The sequence below is a fragment of the Camelus dromedarius genome, chromosome 31, assembly GCF_036321535.1.
Source record: "Camelus dromedarius isolate mCamDro1 chromosome 31, mCamDro1.pat, whole genome shotgun sequence".
NCBI classification, from domain to species: domain Eukaryota; kingdom Metazoa; phylum Chordata; class Mammalia; order Artiodactyla; family Camelidae; genus Camelus; species Camelus dromedarius.
In genome coordinates, this window is record NC_087466.1 from 18,871,423 (window position 1) to 18,897,643 (window position 26,221).

The 26,221-nt window shown below is 47.9% G+C and overlaps 1 protein-coding gene across 2 annotated transcripts in view; it reads left to right on the forward strand.

The window, feature by feature from the left end:
• MLXIP (MLX interacting protein) overlaps window positions 1-26,221 on the forward strand; it is a 53,278-nt gene that overhangs the window by 14,231 nt on the left and 12,826 nt on the right. For both annotated transcript variants that reach the window (XM_064481252.1, XM_064481253.1), the window contains exons 2-6: window positions 22,652-22,758; window positions 23,498-23,583; window positions 24,941-25,030; window positions 25,444-25,485; window positions 25,848-26,019. In XM_064481252.1, coding sequence (XP_064337322.1) covers window positions 22,652-22,758; window positions 23,498-23,583; window positions 24,941-25,030; window positions 25,444-25,485; window positions 25,848-26,019 — 497 coding nt within the window. The remainder of the gene's footprint in view (window positions 1-22,651; window positions 22,759-23,497; window positions 23,584-24,940; window positions 25,031-25,443; window positions 25,486-25,847; window positions 26,020-26,221) is intronic.

A 26,221-nucleotide genomic window follows, 5' to 3' on the forward strand; every position in this document is an offset into this window, starting at 1 on the left:
CCAGCTGCGTTGCAGCGTGCCCGAGGCCTGAGCTTGCCGGTCCAGACCCCAAGGCCAGGGCTCCGCACGGGTGCCAGCAGGTGGCTGCTGTAGCTTGGCTTTTTGTGTTCCAAGGGCAGGGAGAGCATCGGGCTCTGTGCAAGGCTGTGTCTGCCGAGCTCACGTGCGACGTGGTGCCGCAGGAACGCGTGTTCCTGCGAGTTCCCAAACAGAACCCTGCTGTGACTTGGTACATGGAAGGAAGAGCTGACTCACCTCTCTAGAAAACAGTTTAAATGCTTTGTCCACATCGAGCCTGGAGATCTGATCTCTGGCTTCTTGGCAGCCTCGCTCGTCATTGTGATTAGTTGTGGGGTTTCTGTGGTTCCATCTCTCTGACCACCCACACTGGTGACAGAGTGTGTGCCGGAGGGGCTGACTGAAGACAGGAGGACTTTGGTAATGTTTTAAATGCTGGCTCAGGTCGCTGTGACTCCGCAGGCCCAGTGGAGAGGGTAGGCCGCCCCCTGTGGCATCCGTGCCCACCAGCTCCATTCTCGCCCAGAACTCCTTCCTGTGGCCTCCATCTCCCAGCCCAGCGGCGCTGACCCCAGCCTCCTAGGTCTCTCCAAGGCTGGTCCCTTATTTATTGCACCAGTTTCTATTTCCCTTTAGCTTCAAAATTCATGATCTTTTCCCCCCATGGGAAGCCTTGGCCGAGGACTCTGTTCCATAGGAAAAAAGCCTTCTCAGGAAACCAAAGAGCCCAGTTAATCAGCTCAGCCTCTGGCTTGTCCTTGGTGATGTCCTTGCCAGCACCTGAGAGCCAGCAGGCAGGTGGTGCTGGGGAAACTCACCTGTGGTGGGCGCAGCCTCTTCCAGATGCTTCTCAGAGCAGCCTGCCGGAAATCTACTGATTACAGTGGAGCTGGCTTGGCCTGTGTGTAGCAGCTGCTTTTTGCCCAGTAACTTTGTTTGCTTATCTGTTTCTGTGCTGATTGCTGGCTCCTTGGAGGTGGGTGTGTTTGTGCAGTGCTTGAGGTGGCTGCCACCGATCGGTAAAGTGTGGGTGAAGTCAGCAGGGCAGGGTGTGGTGTGAAAAATATGGTCATCTTCTGCTCTCTCCCACTCCCAGCTCTTCCCTGCGGGGAGAATTTCTGACTCCTGCCCTCGAGGGCCCAGGGTAGCAGCTTTCAGGCTCCTGTAAAGCTGAGAGCAGCCCCCTCAGCTTGGGAGCTCTCACTGAGGTCCTGGGTGTGCTGCCTTCCCTAACTGACTGGATCAGCAACCCAGTAGCATGTAGAACAACTTGACAACAGCCCTGTGTTCTTTGTTGGCTGGGGTCACTGGAAATACATCAGTAAGTGAGACTTAAATGTGTACTGGGAGCCCCGGCTCCCAGGTGGGAGATCCATGGCTGCAAAGCTGCCAGCTCCACTGATGTGTCACCATTGAGTGGCAGCTGGCCTGCCTCTGTTGCGTCACATGAGTTGGCTGATGTGGGTTTGTGTGTGTAACTTTTTTTCCCCTCTTTCTAGCATGGTGTCTCCGAGTCATGGAGCCCAGGGGTGGGAGTGAGGAGAGGAGTGCAGGGTTTGTTGGGCTGCCGCAGTCTCTGGACAAAGCCATCATTGTTCAGAATGAAGCACCAGTTGGTTTGGTTTGAATCACTCCATCACTCCGGTGCTCAGAAACTGACTGTTTTTTTCCCACAACAGCAGTGATCCTGGGGGAGGTGGGACAAGGACGGCTGCCCCAGAGAGGAACCTGCTTTGCTTTGCCCTCTCTGCTCATAGCACCTTACGCAGTTAGTTAACCATCCAGAGCAGTCATCTCCTGATCAGAGGGCACCCCAGGCCTCTCTGACCCCAGCTGGGTCTGGCCTGCTGTGGCCTCCTGGAATGGAGCTTTTAGGAGTCAGGCTGCTTGCTTGCGGCCTCGGTCTCCCTTGGCACCCGCCTGTCCCGTGTGGAAGACCACCTCCCCTACCTGCTGTGCTGCTGCGCAGCTGGCCTCCCCGCTGGCCTCTAGCCCGCCGTCCATCCCCCTGGTGTATGATGCTTCAGGCCGCGGAGTTAATCTGAAGAGCGAGTAATTCCTCTGGCTGGACTCCCAAGCACAGTCCCTCAAGACTGACCCTCAGTGTTTGGGTTCTTTCTGATGCTGCTTAGGTCACGTTGTCTTACTCTGCCCCTCGTTCAGTTTCATATTTGTGTGGTCAGAGTAGTCATATCCAGCTGTCTTGGTGGAGAGCCCAGCCTCTCGGGTGAGGACAGCAGGAACTCATGTGGGGCCGAGGTGGCTCACACAGTGGTGAGAAGACTGAGACTCTATAGGAGGAACGCAGAGTAGGAAAACCAGTTTTTTCTTTGTTGTTTTTTTTTTTTTTTCTTTAATGACCCTGGCCCCAGATAGCCAGGTTAAAGGGCTTTTTCTCAAAGATGGAGCTGCAAAGGCAAGAGGAAATTCTACATAGTGGACAGAGCTGGATGGATGGGAGGGTGGTGATGTAAAATGACCTTATCCACGGGGTTAGTTCTTCCTCAGAGATAGTCGTCGGGACCCCCTCCTTGGCGTGGTTGGAGCACAGAGGAATCTATCAATGGATCTAAATTACTTCTTTAGTTCAGTCCTTTGAATTTTGTGGCATTAAAGTTGGGTGGGTTGCTATTAAAGTATGTTGGCAAAAGTGACTCATTTATCTGCCCTTCTCTTACGGACTAGAGCTTCCTTTGGTATAAGCCAGTTTTCCAGATCACCGTTGTTTATTTTGTTAATCATCTCTTTGGTAAAATTAGCCACTTTTAATGGGAAATGGAAATCCCTCCCCAAAGCGTAATAATCTTCACTGCTTTCTTGCACATGTTGAGTCTAACATAACTTGGTTATTTAGAAACCTATTTCTGAATGTTGTTTATTGTATTATTAGCACCATGATAACTTCCTGATGTTCTTACACTGATGAGGTATGTTAGCTTCCCTACTCAGCCATCTCAGGAGCTCGTGTGAGTTCAGTTTTCAAATCTTTAATGATTGTTTCCTGCAGGCTGTTGGCTGCCACTTGCTCTGCAGTGAGTTCGCCGTTTAAGCTCCCTTTTTGTCTGGTGCCTCCCGTTTTCTATTGGTTTGCATAACTTGCTAAATTGAGTGTAAAATGAGAGTAATTAACTTAGTGCGGGTTTAGAGACTCTCCTCTGAGTCAAGTGCGCAGACCTTTATTACCCATCTTGAATTACTTTTACTTACTTCGGCATAACTAAATCAAGCTCCAGATAGTTGTGAGATAATGCTATGCACATAAACTTCCTTTACAGAATAATTTTAAGCCATGATTATCCAGTTATATCACTGAAATTTGTTGACCAGATTGATTTGTTTGTATGAAAGAAATTATGTGGAAATCTTAAGAAAATTAAGCTCTTGAGAAAATTACATTGTATTCTCATTTCTGAAATGTGGCAGATTAAAAAAAAAAAACCTCCAAATCAACATGGAAAATAAACTGTGTCCCCTGGCTAATTAAATATAACTTTCGATTAATTATCAGAAGGAAATTCACGTTTTCCCCTTTTCAAAATGGAAATAGTTTTATGGAGGTTCCTCTCCAGTCCTCCTTCTTGTATAGAAGTGCATACTCATTGTCAAGTGGAGAATTCAGACATTTCAGAAAGATGGAAAGAAAAGAGGAGAGTCCTCTGAAACATTCTTCATGGATTTATTTACTCTGTTTTGTCACTGTGCCCTTTTTGCTTTTTTTTCTGTGCCCATGTAGGTAAAAATAAACCTGTACCATCATTTTCAGTTGTCTTTTGAAGACAATAAATTCCAATAGATTCTTTAATAAATAAATTCTTTAATAGTTTATGCTTTTTGTGTCCTATAAATTCTTTAGTAAATATAATAAATTCTTTAATAGTTTATGCTTTGTGTGTCCTATTTAATAATCTTGCCAAACTCAAGGCCTCTGAGATTTTTTTCCTATATTTTCTTCAAGAAGTTTTATAATTTTAGCTCTTACATTTAGGACTATGCTCCATTTTGAGTTAATTTTTGCATATGGTGTGAGGTAAGGGTTGTGATTCGGTTTAAGTAGTACTTTGATGAATGTTCTTATTTATAGCTCTTCTCATTCCACTTTCTTAATTATTTTCTAAAGATAAACTCTTAAAAGAAAATTGCAAGATCAAAGAGCATTCACACTGAAATCTTTAGTGTATGTTGCCAGACTGGTTTTCAGAAGTTGTAGAAAAGACACCCTCCAGAATGGGAGTAAATATTTTCAAATCATGTATCTAATAAGGGTTGTGTATCTAGAACATATAAAGAACTCTAAAATTCAAAAATAGAGACAACCCAATTAACAACAGGCAAAGGACTTGAATAGACTTCTCTCCAAAGATACACAGAGGACCAAGAAACATATGAAAAGATGTTCAACACCGTTGATCATTAGTGACACGAAAATCAAAGCCACACTCAGACGCTGCTTCACACCCACTGGGATGTGATAAATGTTGGCAAGGAAGTGGAGAGATTGGAACCTTCTGCAGTGCTGGTGGGAGTGTGAAAATAGTGCAGCCGCTGTGGAAAACAGCCTAGTATTTCCTAAAAAAATTAACCATAGAGGTACCATTTGCCCCAGCAATCACACTCCTAGGTACGTACCCAAGATAAATGAGAGCACATGTCCATACAAAAACTTGTGCACAAATGTTCTTAGCATCATTATTCATGGTAACCAAAAGGTGGGAACAACTCAAATGCCCATCAATTAATGAATAGACAAAATATCTATATAATGGAATATTAGCCATGAAATGGAATGAAATATTGCTCCAACATGGAAGAACCTTGAAAACATGCCAAGTGGGAGAAGCCAGTCACAGAGAACCACACAGTATATGATTCCAGTCACATGAGTTGCCCAGAAGGAGCACATATATAGAAACAGAAAGTGGATTAGCAGTTGTTTAGTTTTGGGAGGCGATGACTCAGGGTTACGGCATGTTTTTTGAGGTAGTGAAAATGTTCTAAATTTGTGGTGATAAGTTGCACAACTGTGCAAGTATACAAAACCCATTGAATTGTACACTTTAAATGAGTGAACTGTTATGGTGAACTGTATAATGTGAATTATATTCCAATAAATCTGTTACCTCTCAAAAAAGAAAAAATTGTACCAACTAATATTACCACCAGTAGTGTATAAGAGAGCCTGTTCCCCCACGTCCTCTGCGGTTCTGGGTTGTCCTGACTGTAATTTTAAAATTTAAATCAGTTCTATTGAGGTTTAATATGTAAACAATAAAATTCACGCTTTAAAATGTACAATTATATAGTTTTGATAAATGTGTACACATGTGTAACCACTATAGTCCAGATACAGGACACTTCCATCCCCCAAGAGGTGCCCTGCACCCCTCCCAGGCGTTCCTCCCCATTGCCCTCTCACTGTAGATTAAATTTGTCTTGTGTCCTGTTTAAATGGAACCATATAGTATATACTTTTTGCCTGACTTATTATGTTCGGCATGTTTGGGGGACTCATCCATGTTGCTGCATGTGTCAGTATTAGTATTCTGTTGCATGGATATACCACACCTTGTTTTATCCATTCACCTATTGACAGACGTTTGCCTTGTCTTCATTTCATTGTTTTCAGCTTTATTGTGAATAAAGCTGCTATGAATTTTTATGTATAAGCCTTGATGTGGACGTATGTTTTCATTTCTCTCGGTTAAATGCTGGGTTGTATGTAAGTGTATGTTTAACTTTGTAAGAAACTGCCAAACTGTTTCCCAAAGTGGATGTACCATTACAAAACTTTTTGTACCGTTATTACTGTACATTCAAAAATCTTTGTTAATCTGATAGCCAAAAAAAAAAAAAAAGGCATCTCTGGTGCTTTAATTTACATTTCTTTGATCTCTAGTGTTTTTCGTTTCCTGAATTTGACTACCTATTTTATATTTGTGAATTTTCTTTTAGTTCTTCTGATTTGTTCTTTCTTTTTTAAGTTGGGATGTGATCTTTTTCCAATTTTTTCTGCCAACTTTTTATTATAAAGAATTGTAATAAATATAATAAATTTATTTTTTAATTAAAAAAATTTAAATTAATTTTTTTTAAATTTAAAAATTACTTATTATAAAGAATTTATTATAAAGAATTGAAATGATAGTGCAGTCATCACCTCTCTAACCACCACCTATACCGCCCACATTTGTTACCTTTTGCCATATTTGCTTTATGTATCTGTCTCTCTTCCTTTCAGATGGTTCAGGAAAAAAATGTTCGAGACATCATGCCATTTTATTCCCAGAAATAAAGGCATTCCCTTTCGTAACCATTATGTCATTTTCATACCAAAGAAAATATTAATTCATATAATATACAGTCTATATTAAAATTTCTCCAGTTTTCCTCAAAATGTCCTGTGGTTTTTATGAATCAGAACTCAGTCGAGGCTTATACTTCGCATTTGGTTTTCATCTCTTTAAGTCTCTTCTGATCTAGAAAAATCGTTCTGCCTTTTCCCTCTTGGCACTGGCTTTTGAAAGTGATCAGTCCAGTTGTCTTGAAAAGTGTCCCACATTCTGTCCTTGTTTTTTGTTGTTTAACATGTTCCCCTGGGCCCTGCATTTCCTGTGAACCACTTGTAGGCCCAGAAGGCCTGATTACATGGAGGGTCAGCCTTTTTGGTGAATGAGCTTCCCACTCAAAGACACACAATGTTAGCAGTGCTAAATCTGATCAGAGCTGCCGGATCTCTTCCTTGTAAATTATGTTTTTCTCTCTGCAATTATCAAGTGATTTGGGGAGCTTAACTGATTTTATAGAACTCCTAGGGCAGTAACTTTTTTTCAGTCTCTCCCTCAGTTTGTCACTTATCTTCTAACTTTGCTTGTTGATTTTTTTTATTTAGAAGAGATTTTTCACTTTTATGTGTTTAAACGACCAATAAGGGATATCTTTCCAAAACTTCTCTTTTCTAAGCCCTATTCTCTCCTCCTTCTCTTCTTCCCTCTCTTTCTCTCCCCTCTTTCTTGTTCTGCTTTACTTCAAAAACTAGTATGACAAGCTAGCCCTTCCTCCTGTTCTGTCATCTTTTTGGACTATAGATTCAGAAAATTCCACCGAACCCAGTTGTGAGATACGGACACACTGACTTTCCCATAGCTCTGTCTTCTTTCCCCAGGAATATAAGTGCTGTGGCAGATCCCAGCCCGCTGGTGGGGGTGGGGGGCAGCAACAAGCTTGAGGCTGGTCCTTAAGGCTGCAAACAATCAGTGCTCTTATCTTAACTCCTGTCACCAAAGCTAAGGATGGAAGAGGGAGGGGACCAGAAACCAAAATGTCTGATATTTTGAGAAAGACCTCTTTATTCATCCTGCTTGAAACCCTTTTCTCTACATTTCCTTTCCCTGGTTAACTTCTCCCCATCCTGGAGACTCGGCTCTGGCATCCTACTTGAGGAACCCATCCTGGACCCACTGATGCCGTTGAGCGCGCCACCATGTGCTTCCATACACTTCACACATGTCCTCGCTCCCTCGAAGGAAGGCATTTCTGTCCTCCCTGTTAGCTTGTGAGGTCTGGTCCAAGGGCAAGAGCCCAGGACCGGCTTTGTCTCCCGGTCCTCCTTGCAGAGAGCCTGACACATCGCAGGCTCTTGGTAAACGTTGCCGGGAGGCTTCACTTCCTGGCCCGCAGATGACTCCCTCCACACAGTCAGGGATGCACTTGCTTCCTGGTCGTGAAAGCAAGGTGGGCTCGCAGGCTCTTTTTTATTGAAACACGTTCCTGTCTGTACCTTAGAAAGAGCTGAGGAGTTACAGCTCTGGCCTTTTCCTTCTTAATTGTTCCAACTGCCTTCTCATCATTTCTCACTTGGTGTCTTTCATTATTCTTTATTTTTCTAGAGTCATAGAATTGTGGGCTTTGAACTGAAGGAGTCTTGGCCGTCAGTGGCATTACCAAATATATGAGCCCACAGGCCTGTCCGCTTTCCCCCGGAGCACCTGCAGGGTTAGAACTGCACCCTTGGCCTTCCTCTCCCCCTCCCGCCCTCTCCCAGGTACCCCCTTGCTAGCCTGGCTGCATGGTGCTCGGCCAAGGCCACTGCTGTGAAGGGCGCCTAAGGGCTGAGGTCGGAGGTGAGTAACCAGCCCCTGGAGGCATTTTCTCGTTGAGGAGGCCGGGAGTGCAGGGGATGGGAGGCTTCAGTTTTGTTGAAGAGCTGTTCGGCTTTTCTGCCTGCTGCCACTAGTTCATGGTGGAGAGTGAAATGGTGCTGATAAAAAGAGAAGGACACTGTATCTGTGCCGTCCATATGCTGGGATTCGGTCGCGTTTTCATTGAAGAACCATGTATCTGATCTCTACCTGGTAGCTTTCTCTTGCTCTCCAGGACCTTTGCTCATCACCCAGCCTTCACAGTCATTCTCTCTCTGTCCCCTGAGGTGAGTCGTGGGAGGGTTCACTGCTGTAGCCTTTAATTGTGCTTTGTCACAGCCCAGGGTCAGAACAGCTCTGAACACCATGGGGAATGTCTGCTGGAAGCGTGAGTCCATTTATTGAGAACCTTGTGTCCCAGACCCTGTTAGTTCGTTCTAAGTACCTTCTTTATTTGATTCTTATCACAGCTCTGTGAAATGGGTTGTTTTTCTTTTTCCCAAAGAAAGTGAAGTTCACCAAAGGCCAGATGTGTGCCCAAGGCTGTGTAACTGGCAGGTGGGGACACCAGGAACAGGTAACAGAGTGTTTAGGGGAGCATCTTTCTGAGTAAAAGCTTCTGCTGTGCTTCAGAGTCAGCCCTTCTCGGGAGCACATGGTGAAGCACCGTGAAGGTGGCCTGGCCTGAGATTCTGTTGAAAGACGAATTTTTATGACATCAGGACAGACACAGAAGACAGGATCAGATTTCCTCAGTGAAATCCAGAATTTTGACTTCAGAGGAATCAGATGTTATCCTTCTTTCTTATGCCAAAAAAGTTTGTAGGAGGCCCTTGTAGGAATAAGATTCTGAAACTTTACAGTTAAAAAATCACTTTAAATGGTTGGCATCAAGTCCATTCATAAGTACCTCTCCCCTATCCCGCCCCACCCCCAAAGCACACTGGTCCCCGAAGATCCGTGGAATAAGGAGCACAAAGCTCTCTGCCTGTCGTACCACAGGCTCCTGCCCACCCACTTGTTGACTTTGTGAACATGGAGGGAAAATCTCAGCCTTCCACAGACTTCAGTTTTGAGAAAATAAAATATTCATCACTTTCTGTGTTGACTTTTTCCCCTGCTCTGTGTTTGTTTAATTATTTGCGCCTGAGATATTCTCCTTTTATTTTTGCCTGTTTTCCCGGGAGGCCTGGAAGCTGGGGTAAATGAAAGAGATAAGTTACCCTGACCTTGATTTTTATAGCACTGTGGTAACTAAAGGTGTGTTTACCCTCTCATGGAGCCATAAAAAACATACTTCTCTTTTTCAGCGTTTGCAGCAGCAGTTCAGATGGGAAATAACTGTGTGGCAGGGTTCATAATATATACAAGTCTGAGGTTAGAATTGGGATATGGTAATAAATAGAAACTTCTTTTTCCCTTCCACCAGTGTGTTTAAGTTTGGTTTTATGAGGAATGAGTTGTTGCTTCTGACAGAAAGGGCATAGTGAAAATGAGTGTATTGGAAAGAAAAAATGCAGGTGTTTTGAATGCGATAAAGATGTGAAATGTGCATAAGCATAGGAGACGGTCAGCAGAGGAGCCGCGCGTCTCGGCGGGGTCGTGTGGAGGTGCACAGCGTGTTTAAAACAGAGACGGACCTGCCTGTTACCTCCCTTGTCGCCCGCTCTCCTGCTCACCCACGAAGCCTCTGCCGCGCGGAATGTTAACAGCTCGCATGGGAGGAAGATAGAGGTTTGGGGTGGCAGCTGATTCTCAGCAGCGGATGGGAAGGAAATTCTCTGTAGCAGGCAAAGAAAAAACAGATCTTACTTTGGAATTTCGATTATGTGCGGAGGGTTGTTCAAAGTTTTTTTTATTTGTCTATATGCTTTTTAAAATCCTCCTCCTCAGAGATAAGCCAGAAGTCTGTGGTCACGGTGAGGTGTTATAGATCTTTCTAGTCGCTCTTTTGCTTAATGGTAGCCGGTGTTACCCCAGCACCCCCCTACTACGGGTGCCTCTCCGTTGTATTCTTTAGGGCCAGCCTCTCCCTTTCTGGGACAGAAGGGAGATAGTTTTCACGCTGGCGTTCACTCAGCACGTGCTGTGTGGTGGCACTGTGCCGGGCTCTGGCGGACAAATCAGATGGGGTTCTTCCCTCCTCGTGGAAGATGCAGTCTGGTTGTGGAGACCCCCAGACCCACACGCAGTGGTGGCAGATCGTGGTGGGTGCAGGGTGTGGTGAGGTCAGAGCGGACTCACTTCCACCGAGTGCTGTCCCGGGGAGACAGAGGAAGGTGAATGGGGAGAACCCATTCGGGGGGCGAATTCTCTTCAACAAGACACGTGTTATCCGGGTGGTTCTGCCCTGCCAGGTCGGGGAAGGCCAGAGGGGGAGCCCAGAGAGGACGGCTGGAGGGACCTTGGCTGCCGGCCCTGTGTAGATGGCGCCCCTTCCACCTTGCTTCTGTCGCAGCCACCACGGACTCCCGACCCAGCACGCGTGTGGTCGTGTGCCTGCCCTTCATTCCCTGGAGAACCTGAACTGCATGAGCACAGGGACCTGGTTTTGTTCGCTGCTATGTCCGTGCACCTAGAACAGGGCTAAGTAACCAGGATAGTGTCATGAAGAAAGCAGCGTGTCAGCCACGTTAATCTGGCGACAGCATTCATGCTGTGCGTGGCCCACGTGCAGCCTGAGGAGGGTCCAGTTCTTATCATCAACCATTTTACACAGGACGTTATGGTAGGTGCTACCTAGCATTTACTACTGGCTCCAGCTTCTGGCCCCAGAAAGGTTAGAATTTGATACATGTACCCATACCAACTTCAGTTAATTTGCCAGGAAGTCACTGTGACCCTAGTTGTATTGTCAAAGTTACTGTCAAAGGTTTGGGGTTTCAAATTCAACAGAGAACAGATTCCATGGGTTTTCTGTTTTCTTTTTTCCCCAACTATATCAGCAACCATTTTTTTTTAATTTCTTTTTTTCCTTTTTCAGTTTTATTAGGTAGAATTATTACAGTTCGACTGCAAATACATATTATATTGCATATAAATACTTATATACAGTGTACTGCATTTTTTTTTAGTTTACATATATGTACTGATTATTGCTTCTAAGAACAGATTAGAGCTTTAGCTTTTTAAACTTACATAGTTATCAAAGAAATAAAGCCAACTGTAAAATAAGAATCAACAGAATGTGGTAATCCAATCATAAAGGACAGTCAAATGTGCTGACACATATTCAGGAAATCAATCATCTTAGTTATAAATAATAAGTAGTTCATTTGTTCTTGCTATTATTTTTTAGATTCCTCATAAAAATGATGTCATATGGCATTTTTCTTTCTCTTTCCGGCCCACTTCACTTAGAATGACAATCTTCAGGTCCCTCCATATTGCTGCAAATGGCATTATTTTTATTATTTTTTATGGCTGAGTAGTGTTCCATTGTATATATGTATCACATCTTCTTTATCCGGTCATCTGTTGGTGGACATTTGGGTTGTTTCCATGTCTTGGCTATTGTAAATGGTGCTGCTATGAACATTGGTGTGCATGTGTCTCTTTGAATTTTATTTTTCTCCATGGGCTTTATTTAATAGTCAAAGTTGACTTTTAGAAAAGGAGCCGGTGCTTTTTAAAGCCTATTTATAGGTCTTGGCTACCTGGAGAGTGTTACCTTATCCTTTGAAATGCATCAGACAGTTTCAGATTTCTCTGCCTTTTAAGTAGGTTATGTAGCTGGCAGTGCCTTGAAAATGGCTAATAATGGTGATAATAACAAACTTATTTCTCACCAGTCTTCATAGGAACCCAGGAACATTAGCAGGCATGATCTATTCCTATTACATCTCTGACGGCCAGTTTCTTGACTCCAGGTGTGTGCTTTGGCCAGAGACCTCTGTTAATTTACTTCCTCTTTGCACCAGGTGTCTGCAGTGGGGTGGAGTTTTTTATTCTTTATATAAAAATCGTAACCTTAGTGAATACTTGAACCTACTAATTACCTTTTCCCATAGGTGGATAAAAGTACGAGGGAAAGGCTGTATTCTTTGAGGGTAGTCAGTTATTCCTGGTACTGAATATAATGCAAACGTCTCACTTACATCTGTGGCTTGGCTACGCTGATCAGGGTGAGGGTGGCAGTTACCATATCAGCTAGGTGGGGCTGTACTGAGTACAATAAAATGTGAATAGTGCTTGTGTTTGGGTGTGTAACTATGTGATTTTGTTTTGTTTTGCTTTTTAAGTATTATGATTAGAAATGTGAGGGGCATATAGAATAGCAGACCAGACAGCTTCAGATTTCTTTTTAAATAGGTTAAGTTGCTTGAATAAGTAGAGAAACATTCACCTAGCTAGGATGGAGATGACCCTACCCACAGTAACGTATTTATTAAGTGCAACTCCAGTCAAATAGCAAAATTGTTTTCTTTTGAGATTTGACAATGTGATTGTAAGGTTGGAACATGGAGGAATAAATAGGCAAGGATTCTAAAATTTGTTTTAAAAAATGATGGGAACCATTGCTACCTAGATGTAAAGTGTGTATCGCAAATTTGTAACTGTTAAATCACTGTAATACTAGCACAGGATTCGACATGAATCCGTGGTATGAGGCCCCAGTATGTTATAATTTAATCTATGTTAATAGAAGTGTCATAAATTAGTGAGGGAAGATGTGATAATCAGATAGTGAGCTGGATTTATTTTGGTGAGCAGCGTAAAAAACTAAGTTGATTTTTTTCCCTGGATGAATCCGAGTTACATGTAAAAAGTGCAACCATTTAAAACATATGTGCAAAACACCAAAAGAACCAGGGTATTCAGAAGTGGTCCCAAGTCTTACATATGAGAATGTGGTGTATGATGAAGATGGTATTTTAGTCTAACAGGGGAAAGATGGATTGTTGAGTAAATAGGTGGGAACTGCTGACTGAGCAGGATCCCAGTATCTTCATAACACCATAACAACTTCCAGATGGAGCGAAGAACTGAATGTAAAACATGAAGCTGTGAAAGAACTAGAAGAAAACATAGATAAGTGTTTTCAAAGTCTTAGGGGTGGAAAAACTCTTTTCAGTATGACACGAAAGACGGAAATGCAGAAGACAGGACTTTGAGAAGGGAAGGGTGTCACCCAGTGATGGAGCACATGCATAACACACAGGAGGTCCTGGGTTCAATCCCCAGTACCTCCAATAAAAAATAAGTAAACAAATAAGTAAGTAAACCTAACTACCTACCCCTCCCCAATTTTTTTTAAAAAAGGAGAAAGGACCTTAAAATCTTGATTGCATTAATAAAAATTCCAACTACAATAGTAATAACAAAAACCCACTATACGTTAAAAAGTTAAGTAGAGTGAAAAAGCAAAACAAAAGCCCCTGTAAATAGTCAAGGCAAAGATGATAGCCCGCTCGGGCACACTGACTCTGCTGTGTGTGTTGCAGACATTCCCACCAAATTAAGAGCTCTCTGACAACAGAAAAAGAGCAGAAGACATGCAGACAATTAGCATAAAAAATCCAGTGGCTAATGAACATAAAAAGATACTAAACTAAAAAGTTAGTGAACGAAAATTTTGCTTGTAAGATTAGCAAACATTAATAATAACTAATATGAGTAATGGTTTGGGGAAATAGGCACTGTTCACTGCCATTAAGAATGTAAAGTAGTATAAGCTATGAAAGATTCTTTGACTGTAACAGAATTATAAGTGTACACATACCCTCTGGTTCAGCTTTCCAGTTTCTAGGCATTTATCTCACAGAAACACTCATGCAGCTACACAGACATGGAAGTAGCGTATGTTTATCGCCGCATTGTTTATAACAGTGAAAAACAGAAATAGCCTGTGTCCTTTAACATAAACAAATGCCTATTATGGAGAAGTAGTTAAGTGGATTGTGATAAATATATATAATGGAATATTCTGTAACCAGTAAAGGTGCTATACAACTATATTTATTGGCATCATGAATGCCTGTGACATGTCAGTGGAAAATGGGTTATAGAACAAAGTAACAATCCCATGTATTTAAATACTAGTTTTATTCATGTTTTTATCTGAGTATATATACACATGTATACATAGGTACTTAATCAGATAAATACATATTTCAAGGGCTTAGGGCCACCTGCAGGGTTCGAGGGAACAGTCCGGAAGACTTCTGTCACTTCTAACACCATCTGCAGGTTCCCAGAGCCATCCCCAGGTTCTGTAGTCACTAGGACTCACAGAACTCACTGAAAGCTGTTACACTTTTCCCTGCTTTTCTCAAGGACATGATTCAAATTAAATCAGCCAAGGGAAGAGACGCATAGGACAGAGTCCAGGAAGGGTCCCGGCGTGGTCGTCCTCTCCCAGTGGACAGTGTTCGCTCCCTCTGGCCACAGTGTGTGACAGTGCCCAGGGAGCTGACAGTGCCCAGGGAGCACTGCCCGCCAGGGGCGCCCACCTGAGTCTCAGGTGTTCAGAGTCTCTGTGGAGCTGGATCACTTACTGCCCGTGTGGCTGACCTCTAGTCTCCAGCTCCTCCCAGAGGTGGCTGATTGCTTTAGCCATCGGTCCCTCTGGAGATTGAAACTGATGCCCCTTGGTCCAGAGCCCCCTTCGTAAATCACACTGTGAGGCTGTCCTGGGGCCAAAGCTCCAGGCAAATGGAGATACTCCTGTCAGACGGGACATTCCAGGGGCCTAGAGGTCACCCCCCAGAAGCTGAGGGCAAAGGCGAGGGTAAAGTTGGAGAAGGTTATTTCTTTACTGCACGGTGCTATCACCAGCATGTGAACGGCGGTTATTCCTAGGTGGTGGAATTGCAAGTGACTTTGCTTTTGTTCTTTGTACTGTTCTGTATTGTTTGAATTTTCTTTCGGTGTGGGTATGTAATGTATTTAAAAATCAGTAAGACTAAAAGAAGCTTAAAAAGAGATTAAAATGAAAAGTAACTTAATCTCTGGATGGGGTGGGTGGGCAGGCAGGGAAGCGATAAAAGAAACTCTAAAGACGAGTAGATATGGCTACACAAAAAGATAACCTACTGATTCAAAGACATGCTATAGAAAGAAGTAAAAGCCAAAAACCCCAGGGGAAACGTTTGCAGAAATATCACAGAGTGTTAATATCTTTAGAATTATAGTATTACCAATGTAAAATTATAAAAAAAACAACAACTAACATTTCAACTAGATCTGTCGTCTAGGCACCAGCAGTGTTCTAGAGCTGGCTTCCTGGTGTTGAGATTGTGCCGCAGCTGGGAAGGCTGGGCTGAGGGCACATGTGCCTCTGTACTATTTTTGTGACCTCTTGTGAGTCTATAATTATTTCAAAATAAAAAGTTTTTTAAAAGACAAAAGACACGAAAAGACAGCTCATAAAGTAAGAGAGACACATGGCTAATGCACAGATTTTTTTTTAATTATTAACAAGTGGAGCGAATTGAAGTGAGACACCGCTTTTTCCTGTTGTAAGTCTGGTCCCGTCCTCAGTCTGGAGGAGTCGGGAACAGCCTGGGTTCTGGATTTAAGTTGACTCTGCTGGCAAATAAACACATGATTATGGCTTTGACTGGTGCCCTGCCCCAGTATCCATGCTCCTGCCTGGATGTCTGGTTATGGCTAGAATCTGACAGGGAACTCCAGGCTTTAAAACTCAGCAGCACACCTAAGGTCAGCTTCAGTGTTAGGCTCGGTGCCCTGGAGTCCCTCCGTGCCAGGCCCAGTGCTGTCACACCTATTCTGGCTCTGCTGGGTGTAATGTGGACATTGTCACCATTCTCTCGAATGTGGGCTCAAACAGCTCCATCACCCATGCAGAAGTGGAAACCATTGCTTGAAAGTGGTGTAAGCGTGGTGGTGTCTGTCCCCGGTGGGAGGCCAGAACACAGCCACTGTCCTCCACCGTCGGGGAGTGGAGTCTGCACACCCCCGGCCCAATCTAGCCGGGTTTCAGCTCCGTCACGGTGTTCTCAATTTTGATGGTCATGGAAATGATCAATCCCTGCTTCTTACACGGAACGGATCAGTCCTCACAAACGTGGTCACACTCCTCAGCAGACACATACCTAGACCCACTAGCACACCCACACCCGCAAGAGTGCTCTCTCACACATATAGCCCATGAGTACCATGCACACTGCAGCCAGCCCATACACCGCACACACCGCACACGCCACACACCGGTCATGCGTGCACACATGTCTTCTCACCTTGTCAGGAGGACGGACCTGGAATGAGGACCTCGGGAGCCTGTACCCTGCCTTGCTGCCATCGCCCTCCCAGCCTGCTTCTCCAATAGGACTTTCTTTGAATGTATTTCAAAAAAAAAAAAAAAAAAGATCCCAGGTGCCCAGGAGGAGTATGAGTTTGGGTGCAGGAGAGAGGACCTACGCCTGGGCGCAGGAGCAGGGCATGAAAACCTCCCAGGCTTTCTCTGGGCGGAGGCCCTGCCTGGGCAGGTGGCCCGGGGTGGAGGGCCCATGGCTCCAGGGCGATTCTGCTAAATGCGGCGCCTTCCTCCTGCCATGCCTCTCGCAGGGGCTGCTCCCCACGCCTTGGCTCCTCAATGAACCTTTGTCTGTCTGGAGCCTGTTAGTTTTGGCTCCTAGCAGCCTGTGGAACCAGGCCCAGCTCCCAGGAAAAGCCAATAGAGACCGCTCTTTTGAAGAAAAAGAACTGGAGTCCTGGAAGAGAGACCAGTCTGAACATTATTCATCCACTCACTCATTACAGAAACCACTTAATAACCATTGTCCTCATATTTGGATCTGGTGCACAAAAATGACTTGTGCACAGATTTTATATCTGCTCATGTGATTAATTGTCTTCCCTCAATTAACTAGACACCCTATAAGGTCTTGGACTGTACCTGGTCTTTTTCGCTTTCTTATTTTGAAAAACTAATACATTCCTTTGTTATATTTCAACAGTATAAAATGGTAAATAGTGAAAACGAACTCTCCAGCTGAGCCCCCTTGATTCTCCGATTCAGCTCTCCGAAGGGAAATCACTGTTACCGGTGTCTTGTGTATCTTTCATGAGATTGACTGGTTGTCTCCCTCCCTGCCCCTCCCTCCCTTCCCGTGTGTGTGTCTGTGTGCAAATCTCCCTGTTGGAAACACAAATGGTGGGCATCCCGTGCACGGTGCACCTTGTTTTTTCTCACTTAATATGTCTTGCCGATCTTGCCTGCACATCAGCACGTGTAAACGTGGTGGTTTCCTTTGATGAGCATCCAGGTTGTTTCCAGCCTTTTGCTGTCGCAAACAGCGCTGCAGTTTGATGTCTTTGTGCCCATGTGCAAATGGGTCTGTAGAATCAGCTCCTAACAGTGGAACCGAGAGTCAGAGGGATGTGCCTTTGAAATGTTGATAGACAGCTGTCTGCTTGCCCTGCAACAAAGTTCACAGTTGTTTCTGCCCATCGTTCTGTCCCCAGTGCCAGCGGAGTGACCAGACCTCTCCCCCTCACCTGGCAAATAGAACAGGAGTCGGTTCACAGCAGCACTATTCACGATGGCTCAAAAGTAAACAACTCAAGTGTCCTCAGCAGATGAAACAACAAACAAAATGTGGCCTTTCCAGCCAATGGAATATGACTCAGCCAGAAAAAGGAGTGAGGCACTGATACAGGCTGCTGTGTGGGTGACCCCTGAAGCGGCTGTGCTGAGTGAAAGGAGCCAGACATAAAAGGCCACGTATTTTATCATTCTGTTTATACAAAATGTCTAGAAGAAACCAGTCCATAGAGACAGAAAGTAGATTAGTGGTTTCCAGAGGCCAGGGGAGGAAGCAATGGGGAGTGACTTCTACTGGGCACAGGGCTTGCTTTTGGGGTGATGAGAACGGAACTGCAGGTAGGTGGCAGGGATGGTTGTGCAGCGTTGTGAGTGTACTCTGTGCCTGCAGTGGACACTGGAAAATGGTCAAAATGGTAACTTCTATGTTATATGGATTTTACTACAATAAAAAGGATTCCGCAGATGCTGACTGAAGTATTTCCTTTATTGTAGATCAAGCTGAGGATGTGGCTTGTAAGGGAACCCCAGATTGTCATTCCAGGCAGCTCCAGGTAGCCGCGGACTAGGAGAGTCCTCCCCAACCCCGAGCTCTCTCTGTGGGAGCAGAACAGGGGCGGTGTGGGCCCCCAAGAGGAAAGGAGAGGGCCTGGACCCCGCAGCCCCACGCCAGTCTGTGGCCCACCCACTCCACCTGGCTGGGAGGGAGAAACGGGAGGGTAGGAATGTTTTGCTCGTAGGTTTCCAGGAAGCACCAGGAATAGCCAAGAAACAAGCAAATACAGTTGCATGCCCAGATGAATGGACTCCACCCCCATCTGGGCCCCACCGTGTTAGAACCCAGAGCCCTCGCCTTTCTTAGAATGGTTTGACTGGGAGTTAGGAGCTAACCCTACCTGGGACCCACAGAACCCCAAACCCCCGCCCCAATCCCACCCTACCCTCTTTTTAATTCCAGCTCCTGTCTGTGCAGGGCTCACACTTTAATTTCCACTCCAAGGCAGTCTCTTGCCAGACCTCAAAAGAATTCGGTTTGCAAGTTGAGTCCAGCAGCAGTTTTGAGAGAGACCTTTGTTGTGCTGTAGACTTCCTGCTTCGTGTCACGAACTTGTCTTCTAGGAAGGGCGCCTGTGGCAGGGTGTGTGATGGGTTTTCTTTATGGAAAAGTTTAGCACTCACTTAGTAATTCCGTATTTAAACACACCTCCCACTTGCCAGGCACCGTGCTGGGATGAGTCAGACCCAGACCCTGGCCTTCTCAGAGTCAGGCTGGGAGAGTGGGGGGTGTGGATCGGGTCATTGTTCTGCTGGGGAAGCCCAGAGGGCCTTAGGAGCATGTTGGAGGTGGGTGTCGGGGTGAGGCCAGAGGAGGGCTTTTCATTTGTTGGGAAGCCGGTAGTCTCAGAAATTTTGGCAGTGTGTTTCTGGTTATACTTTAAAGAAGGAATATGGTGTCCCCCTGATTCAGACTAAGAAGCTCCCCAGTCAGCCACGTGTCGGGGGCGAGTTGCGTTGGGCAGGTGGAAGGGAGAGGAGATGCTGTGCTGGGGACACTGCTCTGGGGAGCTCCGCCACCCGCTGCGAGTTCCCACTTAGAACTTCTTAGTTCTAACCTTCCCAGTATGTTCCATGGGAAGCTAGACTTCAGGTACCTCCACAGAGAGTTGTCGGCGGATGTCTGCACAGGGAAGGCCTCCGCTTCTCCTCACTGCGGCCTGACAGTGACATCAGCACATCAGAGGCTCCGAGAAGCGCACCAGTAAGGAAACTGGAACGTGCCCCGCACTTTCCTAACAGCTGTGTGTGCCGTCCTTTCTTCCCTGGAATCCCCGGGTACCAGAGGGCTGCGTGTGCTGCCTTTTCAGACCTTGTCTCCACGCTTCTGTGAGGAAGGGGCAGTCCAGCGCCCCAGAGAGTCTCCGACTCCCTCCTTTCACCCCCTCCCCTCCTGCGGGCTGTTTAGGTTTTGGTTTTGGTTTCGGACCTGCTTCTTTGTGTTGGTTGAGCGCCGCCTGTTGGCTGTATCACAGAAGCCTGGGATGCCGGGTGACAGCTGGACATGAACGTCAAGCAAGAGGGAAGCAGCCCAGCAGCTGAGGAGGAGGAAGACGAGACCCCAGCCCATACCCTGTCAGATCTGGTTCCGAGCCCCCGGGTCTCCTCTCTCTCCACATCCCCCCCCACCCCGGCATGGTGGGTAATCATGCTGTTGCTGTCACCTGGAAGGCGGTCTTGTGCTCACACTGGCCGCTTTGTGTTCAGTGTCGAGCAGCAGTGAGGGTGGGTTTATATCTAAACCAGTGGTTGGTTCCTAACGGGACGTGGCAGCACCAATGGCTCTCCTCCCAGGAGTCGTCATTTGCCGTCCCATCCCTCCTCCTGCTCTGTCCTCCGCAGCCCTCTCTGCAGGTAGAGAAGCCGGGGCAGGATTCTGGTCCTGCTGTGCAGACAGAGAAGGGGCTGTTTGAATCCTGGCCTTCCACCTGAGGAAGCTGTCAGTTACACCTTAAGGGCATAAAAAGATGGGGACAGTTTTCTGTTTTGTTTTTTCCTGGAACCCCCCACCTGGCCAGACATGGGGTTGCTGGAAGATGTGGCGGAGGAGGGGAAAGAGGGTCGGTTTTGCCCAGAGGTGGGACCTGACGTTCTCTGGTGAACGCTCTGCTCTCTAGCCTGGCCTGGAAGCACGTCCCCGCTCCCCTCGCCGCCTCCCCCACCTCCCCGGTCTCCAGCCGTACCGGGTGCTTTCCCTGCCTTCGCTCGGCCTGTTTTGCCAGCATAGGCCTCTCCTTCTCTCCTTGGTGTCGATAAAATTTCCTTATTCTCTAGACCTTAGCTTAGACGTCACCTCCTCCAGAAAGGCTCTCATGACTCCTCAGACAGGGTTGGTCATGGTGGCCGTGTTCCCACAGCCCTTTGCTCTTGTTTGAGACACTCAGCACATAGGCAGGACTGACACGCTGTATGAGGGCCAGAACCTCATCTGCCTCGTCCGTCCCTTTCCTTCGCTTCCAGTGGGGGTACAACACACAGTAGACACTTCACACTTGTTGAATGAGTAATGGACCCAGGCCCTGCCTTCCCAGCATTGAAGCAGGGGCTGCATGGGGTCAGGGCTGCCCTTTGCCCAGGTCTGTGTTTGCTGATACCGTGAGCGGGCACCTGGGTGTCAGCTTTTCCTCCTGGGGAGGAGGAGGAGCCCATGGCAGTGGTGCAAACACAGAAGCAGACACTGCAGGTCAGGGGGTGTTGACCCGGGCCTTTCGGTAATAACTTAAATCCGGATCATTGAGGTGGTTATTAGTATCTTATGTGTATGTTTTACTTTAGGGTTTGCGTGTCCTGTATGTCTAAGAATGTGTGTACCTTTAGTCCTTATTAAGATACCCTGGAGGCGGTGGTGGTACCGTGATTCCACACAGGAAACTGGCATGTCCGAGCAGTTGGGTGACCATAAACGCCCACAGGCAGTGTGCGACCGGGCTGCAGCGGCTCCGGGACACCGGGCCACGGGCCGGGGGGGCGGAGGGAGAACGGAGGGAGAGGTGCCTTTGGACTGGGGAGAGGAGGGGGAAGAGGGTGTGGGGCTGGCTCAACAGCCCTGACCCTTTGAGCTGAGGCGGCTGCTGTCTGTCTGTCCCTCAGGGGCTTAGGGGATTTGCTGTGACATTTTCTCTGTGGGGGTCATGGCCTTCTGGCCTATAATCCAGAGCCTGGCCCGGTGCTGACTTGGGCTGGGGGAGGCATGAGGTTTGCCAGGTGCGCAGCCAGGGGCTTCTGCTTTATACACCAGGTGTTCAAGTTCAGGTAATGTTTATCACTCGGGCGCTGTCTTCGAAGACCCCGGCTGTTGTGAGACTGCTGGCATGTCTCTGCTTGTCCCGTGGGATTTCCGAGTGGGTTTGGAGAAGCGCGGGGCTGTGGCCTGCGGTGATGTAGAGCCCACAGAACCCTTTGGTGTGGACCAGAAATAGTGCCTCGCCCATCTCAAGCCAGCTGCTCAGAGGTGGCTCCTGGCACAACCCTTGGGAAGCTCAGCAGTCTGAGAAGGCTGTGCCCCACGCAACAGGCCTTGCCTGCTGTTAGCTTTGTTTGTAAGAGCCCTTCAACTCATTCCATGAAGAATTACTCCGGGAGCCCCTGCTCTGTGCCAAGCTCTGTGCTGGGTGCTTAGGGAGAGGATGGCTGAGGGGCCCTCCCCTAGAGAGGCTGCGGTCTAACGGCGGGAGGTGTAGGTCTGGGCATGGCTGCTCAGGGTGTGGATGAGCACTGTCCTCGAGGTTTGAACAGTGCTCAGGGGTCCTGAGGGCATTGGCGGCAGCCTGGGAGAGGCGGTGCTGGCTCAGAGGAGGTGGTGTTGGAGTATCATTTTGAAGGATGAGCAGGTGGCCAGGGGCAGAGGGAGCTCCGTGAAGAGTAAGGACCAGGAGTCAGGAGCGGGTCCCGCAGGTTCTAAGGCCACTGGGACACTTGTGTGCCTGGACTGTAAGTGCCTTGTGGGGACTGGTGACAAAAGAGGTGGCCGAGACCAAGTTCAAGGAATTCAGTGGTCAGCAGACTTCTTTCTCTCCCTCCAACTTTATTGAGATCAAGTTGACATATAACGTGTAAGTTTAAGATGTACAACATAATGATTTACTACACGTATGTAATGCAAAATCAACAGATTTGTTTACTTTTAGTTATGGAAAATTTAAAAAATACTCAAAAGTAGAAACAGACTAGGATGGTGAACCCCTGTATCATCACCTGGCTCCGACAGTTACCAACCCAGTCCTGTTTCCTCCGTTCCCGCCCCGGCGCCCTGCCGCCGCCTCCGACCCCATATCACTGGAGAAATCCCAGAGTGCCTTGTGTGTTCTCTCCGTCCTAGCGTGTAGCTTGCAGTGAATTAACCCAGAATTTTGAGTCCTGGGTTCAGGTGGCACTTTTAGATTCCATTTCTTCTTAGGGAAACCACTGAGTGTCCCCTCTTCATTTTACCTTTCAGTGGGAAGTTGGTGTCTCCAAAGTGGAAGAATTTCAAGGGCCTGAAGCTCCAGTGGAGAGACAAGATCCGGCTCAACAACGCCATCTGGCGGGCGTGGTACATGCAGTGTAAGTGCCGCGGGGCTGGGGCCAGAGACCCTCCCTTCTGCCACCCGGAGGCTGTTGCACGTTGGGGCCTGGAGCCCGCAGCCCGCTCCTGGGATGGTGTGGTCAGACAGAAGCCTCTCTCGTGCAGTCTGCAGAGAGAGGAAAACCAAGACAAATCCGGGTGAACTGGACGCTTACTGCCATCAGCAGCATGTGGGCCCAGCCAGGCATCTGTCGTGAAGGTGCCCATGGTCTGCAGGAGGCGATAGCCGGTTGCTCCCACCCTCCTAAAATGATAAAAGGCCCAGTGACGTAAAGGCAGAGGAGGTGGGAGGGCTTAGGTCTTTGCCAGGGAGTCAGGACGGGTGTCTAGCCGAGAGGTGACACGTGGAGAACCAGGGAACAGTTCCCATTTTCTGCAGGTCTAGGAGGATGCAGGCCCAGCCCTTGTTCTGTGTCCAGCTGGCCTGGGTGCTGCTGGACCCAGTGACATCTGCAGGAGATGAGTGGGCTGGGGGTCCCTTGGCTCAGGCTGGTGTTTCTCTTGATCAGCCAGACTCTCTTTCTCGCCCACGTGTCACCAACAGTCTTTCCTTTGACCTGGACCCCTTTACTTCTCTGAAATCTTGTTTTCCAAGGGAAGGAGAAGAAAAGGTCACCTGGAAGGGCCCCACCTGAAGAGGGGGATGTGAGCAGAAGGGGTGGGGTTCCCGCAGGGGTCCCCATCACAGCGATGGCGTCTCATGCTCTCCCCACCCAGATTTGGAGAAGCGCAAGAACCCCGTGTGCCACTTTGTCACTCCGCTAGATGGCTCCGTGGAGGTGGACGAGCACCGCCGGCCAGAGGTACCTGGCACGAGACCCGCCCTCTCTCAGGAGTGACTCCCGAGGGCTGGGACCAAGAGCTGGGCTCCGCAGAGGGAGGCTGCAGGGCAGAGTGCGGGGCTGCACTGTCCTGGCAGCCGTGTGACCCCAAGAAGCGGCGGGCATGTGGGGGGCAGGTGGCCTCTGACACCCCGCAGAGGTTCCCCCCTTCTCAGACCAGACTGACCCAAGGACTGAGGGGTTCTCCAACCGGGACCTACCCTCTGCTTTAACATTGGTGTTTCTCTGGAAGTCAGCAGGGAAGGATATTGACTCCTTACAAGGCATCTGTAACAAAGAATAACCTCAAGAGCTTTATGTACCAAGAGGGAGAGGTTAAAGGAATAGTAAATGAAAAGAAAAGCGAGTTACACAACAGTGTTTTAGGTTAATTTTTTAAAGGGTGTATCTATGTGATCATACCTGCCTAGGAGATGTCTCAGAGGATATACGATAGCTTTTCCCTCGTGGGTACCTCTGGGGGTAGGATTAGGGCGAAGAGGAGCATCTTCACTTTCTGCCCTTCTGCATTGTTTTGGTTTTCTCCAAGCATGTCTTACTGTTACGATGAAAGGGGAAAACCTGGAAAGCAACCTAATGAAAGGCAGTTTGGAGCCGTGGGACTTGCTCTGGTTGTGATGGTATTCAGAGGCATCCCTTTTTTAGGTCTGGTAATAATATTGCATTGTTCACTGTGAGGATTCTTCACTGTCAGAGACACACAGTGAAGTATTTACAGGAAAAGTTATATGGCATTTATGATATCATATCTGGAACTTGCTTTAATATACCCCAGCCATAAAAAAAAAAAATAAAGGAATCCGAAAGCAAGGTGGGCTCTCTGAGGCTGTCGTGAATCCCTGGTCACCAGAATTCTTCAAGGACATCATGGAAGGACCCCTGCCTTGCACGGTGGGAAGGTTGAGTGAAATCTTGGAGATCACTTTCCACCCGAGACTTCTGTGACTGGCTGTTCCATTTTGCCCTTTGAAAACACAGCAGAGGCTCGGGGCATTGGAGAGCCTGCTGGTCTCTGTAGGTTCCTCCAGCGCCAGGAGGGAGGGCTCTCTGCTTCTCCCCTGCTGAGCACTGTCTGACCCCTGCTCCAGCCCAGACTCCAGGACCTGGGTCCCCAAAGCCCCCTGGGTTATCGCAGGCCGTGAAATGAAGGCACAGGAGAGGTGGGACTCACACTGAATGAAGCTGTAGGCCCAAGGCAGGGTTCTCGGAGCGGGTGGCCCGGGCCTGCCTGCTGGAGCCAGACGCTTGTGTGTTCACGGGGTGCGTTCTGCTGATGAAGCCCGCCATGCCTGCACTCTGACCCGCCTCTCTCCCACAGGCCATCACCACGGAAGGGAAGTACTGGAAGAGCCGCATCGAGATCGTGATCCGGGAGTATCACAAGTGGAGAACCTACTTTAAGAAAAGGGTACCCAGCCCGGGCCCCAGGGAGAGCACGCTCGGGAAGCCCTGTAGGGGAGGGGACGCGCGCTGCATTCAGAGCACTGGCCCTGAGGCTGTGGCCCGGAGCTGTCCCCCATGGAGCCCAGCGTTCTGGCCCAGCCCAAGTGGTGGCCTGCTTTGGTTGTGTGACCTTTGCTCTCAGTTTCTCCACCTGTGTTGTGAGCCGTGCTGTTCTAAAATGCTGGTTGGGAATTGCCTCTGGACCGTGCATCGCCCTTGGGATAGCAGGGGCAGGATCTCTTTCCCCTCCCGCCTCCCACAGAGAGAAGGCCTGGATGCTTCTGGAGGTCACCCACTTCCACGTGGGAGAGTCTGAGGGCCTCATCCCATCCCGGGGCCCTGAGTGACCACCTTGTCCCTCTCTCCTTTTCTGCACAGCTCCAGCAGCACAAGGATGAGGATCTCTCCAGCCTGGCCCAGGTGAGCGAGCATGGCCCTGAAGACCCTCATGGGACACTCCCACCCTCCTTTGACAAGAAACAGCAATGACTTGGGTGGCCCACAGAGCAGTGGAAAGTGATGGAGACACGGACACTCCCTGTGGCTAGAGGACGGACCGCCCCCTTCTCATGTGAAGGGCGTGAAGGAAAATAACCAGCTCCCTCTGCAGCAGGCTGGAGGGGGTTGCTCCCTGCATTTCGCCACCCCCTCGCCCCATCTGTTACCCGGCAGCCCCTGCTGCTCTGGGGATTGGGGTCACATAGTTCCCTGGTGTGACATGGTTGGAAGCTCAAAGTCACTGTCGCCCCTTTGACCTTTCCTTCCCCCTCTGTTGATGGTAGGACGATGACATGCTTTACTGGCACAAACACAGGGACGGATGGAAGACTCCGGTCCCCATGGAGGAGGACACACTGCTGGACACAGACATGCTCATGTCAGAATTTGCCGACACCCTCTTCTCCACGCTTTCTTCACACCCGCCAGTGGCCTGGCCCAACCCACGCGAAATAGGTAACCTGCCCTCAGACCCTGGATTTGAAACGTTTCCTTCTCGGCCAGGCCCAGGGGCCAGCTTCGCCTCAGGGCCATCTCTGAGGTGCTACGATCACTAGTTTAGGTTGAGCGGTGAAGAGAAGGATTGGCCAACCTCCTTGATACGTGAAGGCCCCATACACTGAGCCTCCCTGGGCCCCCATCAGGCCCGTGGTACCAC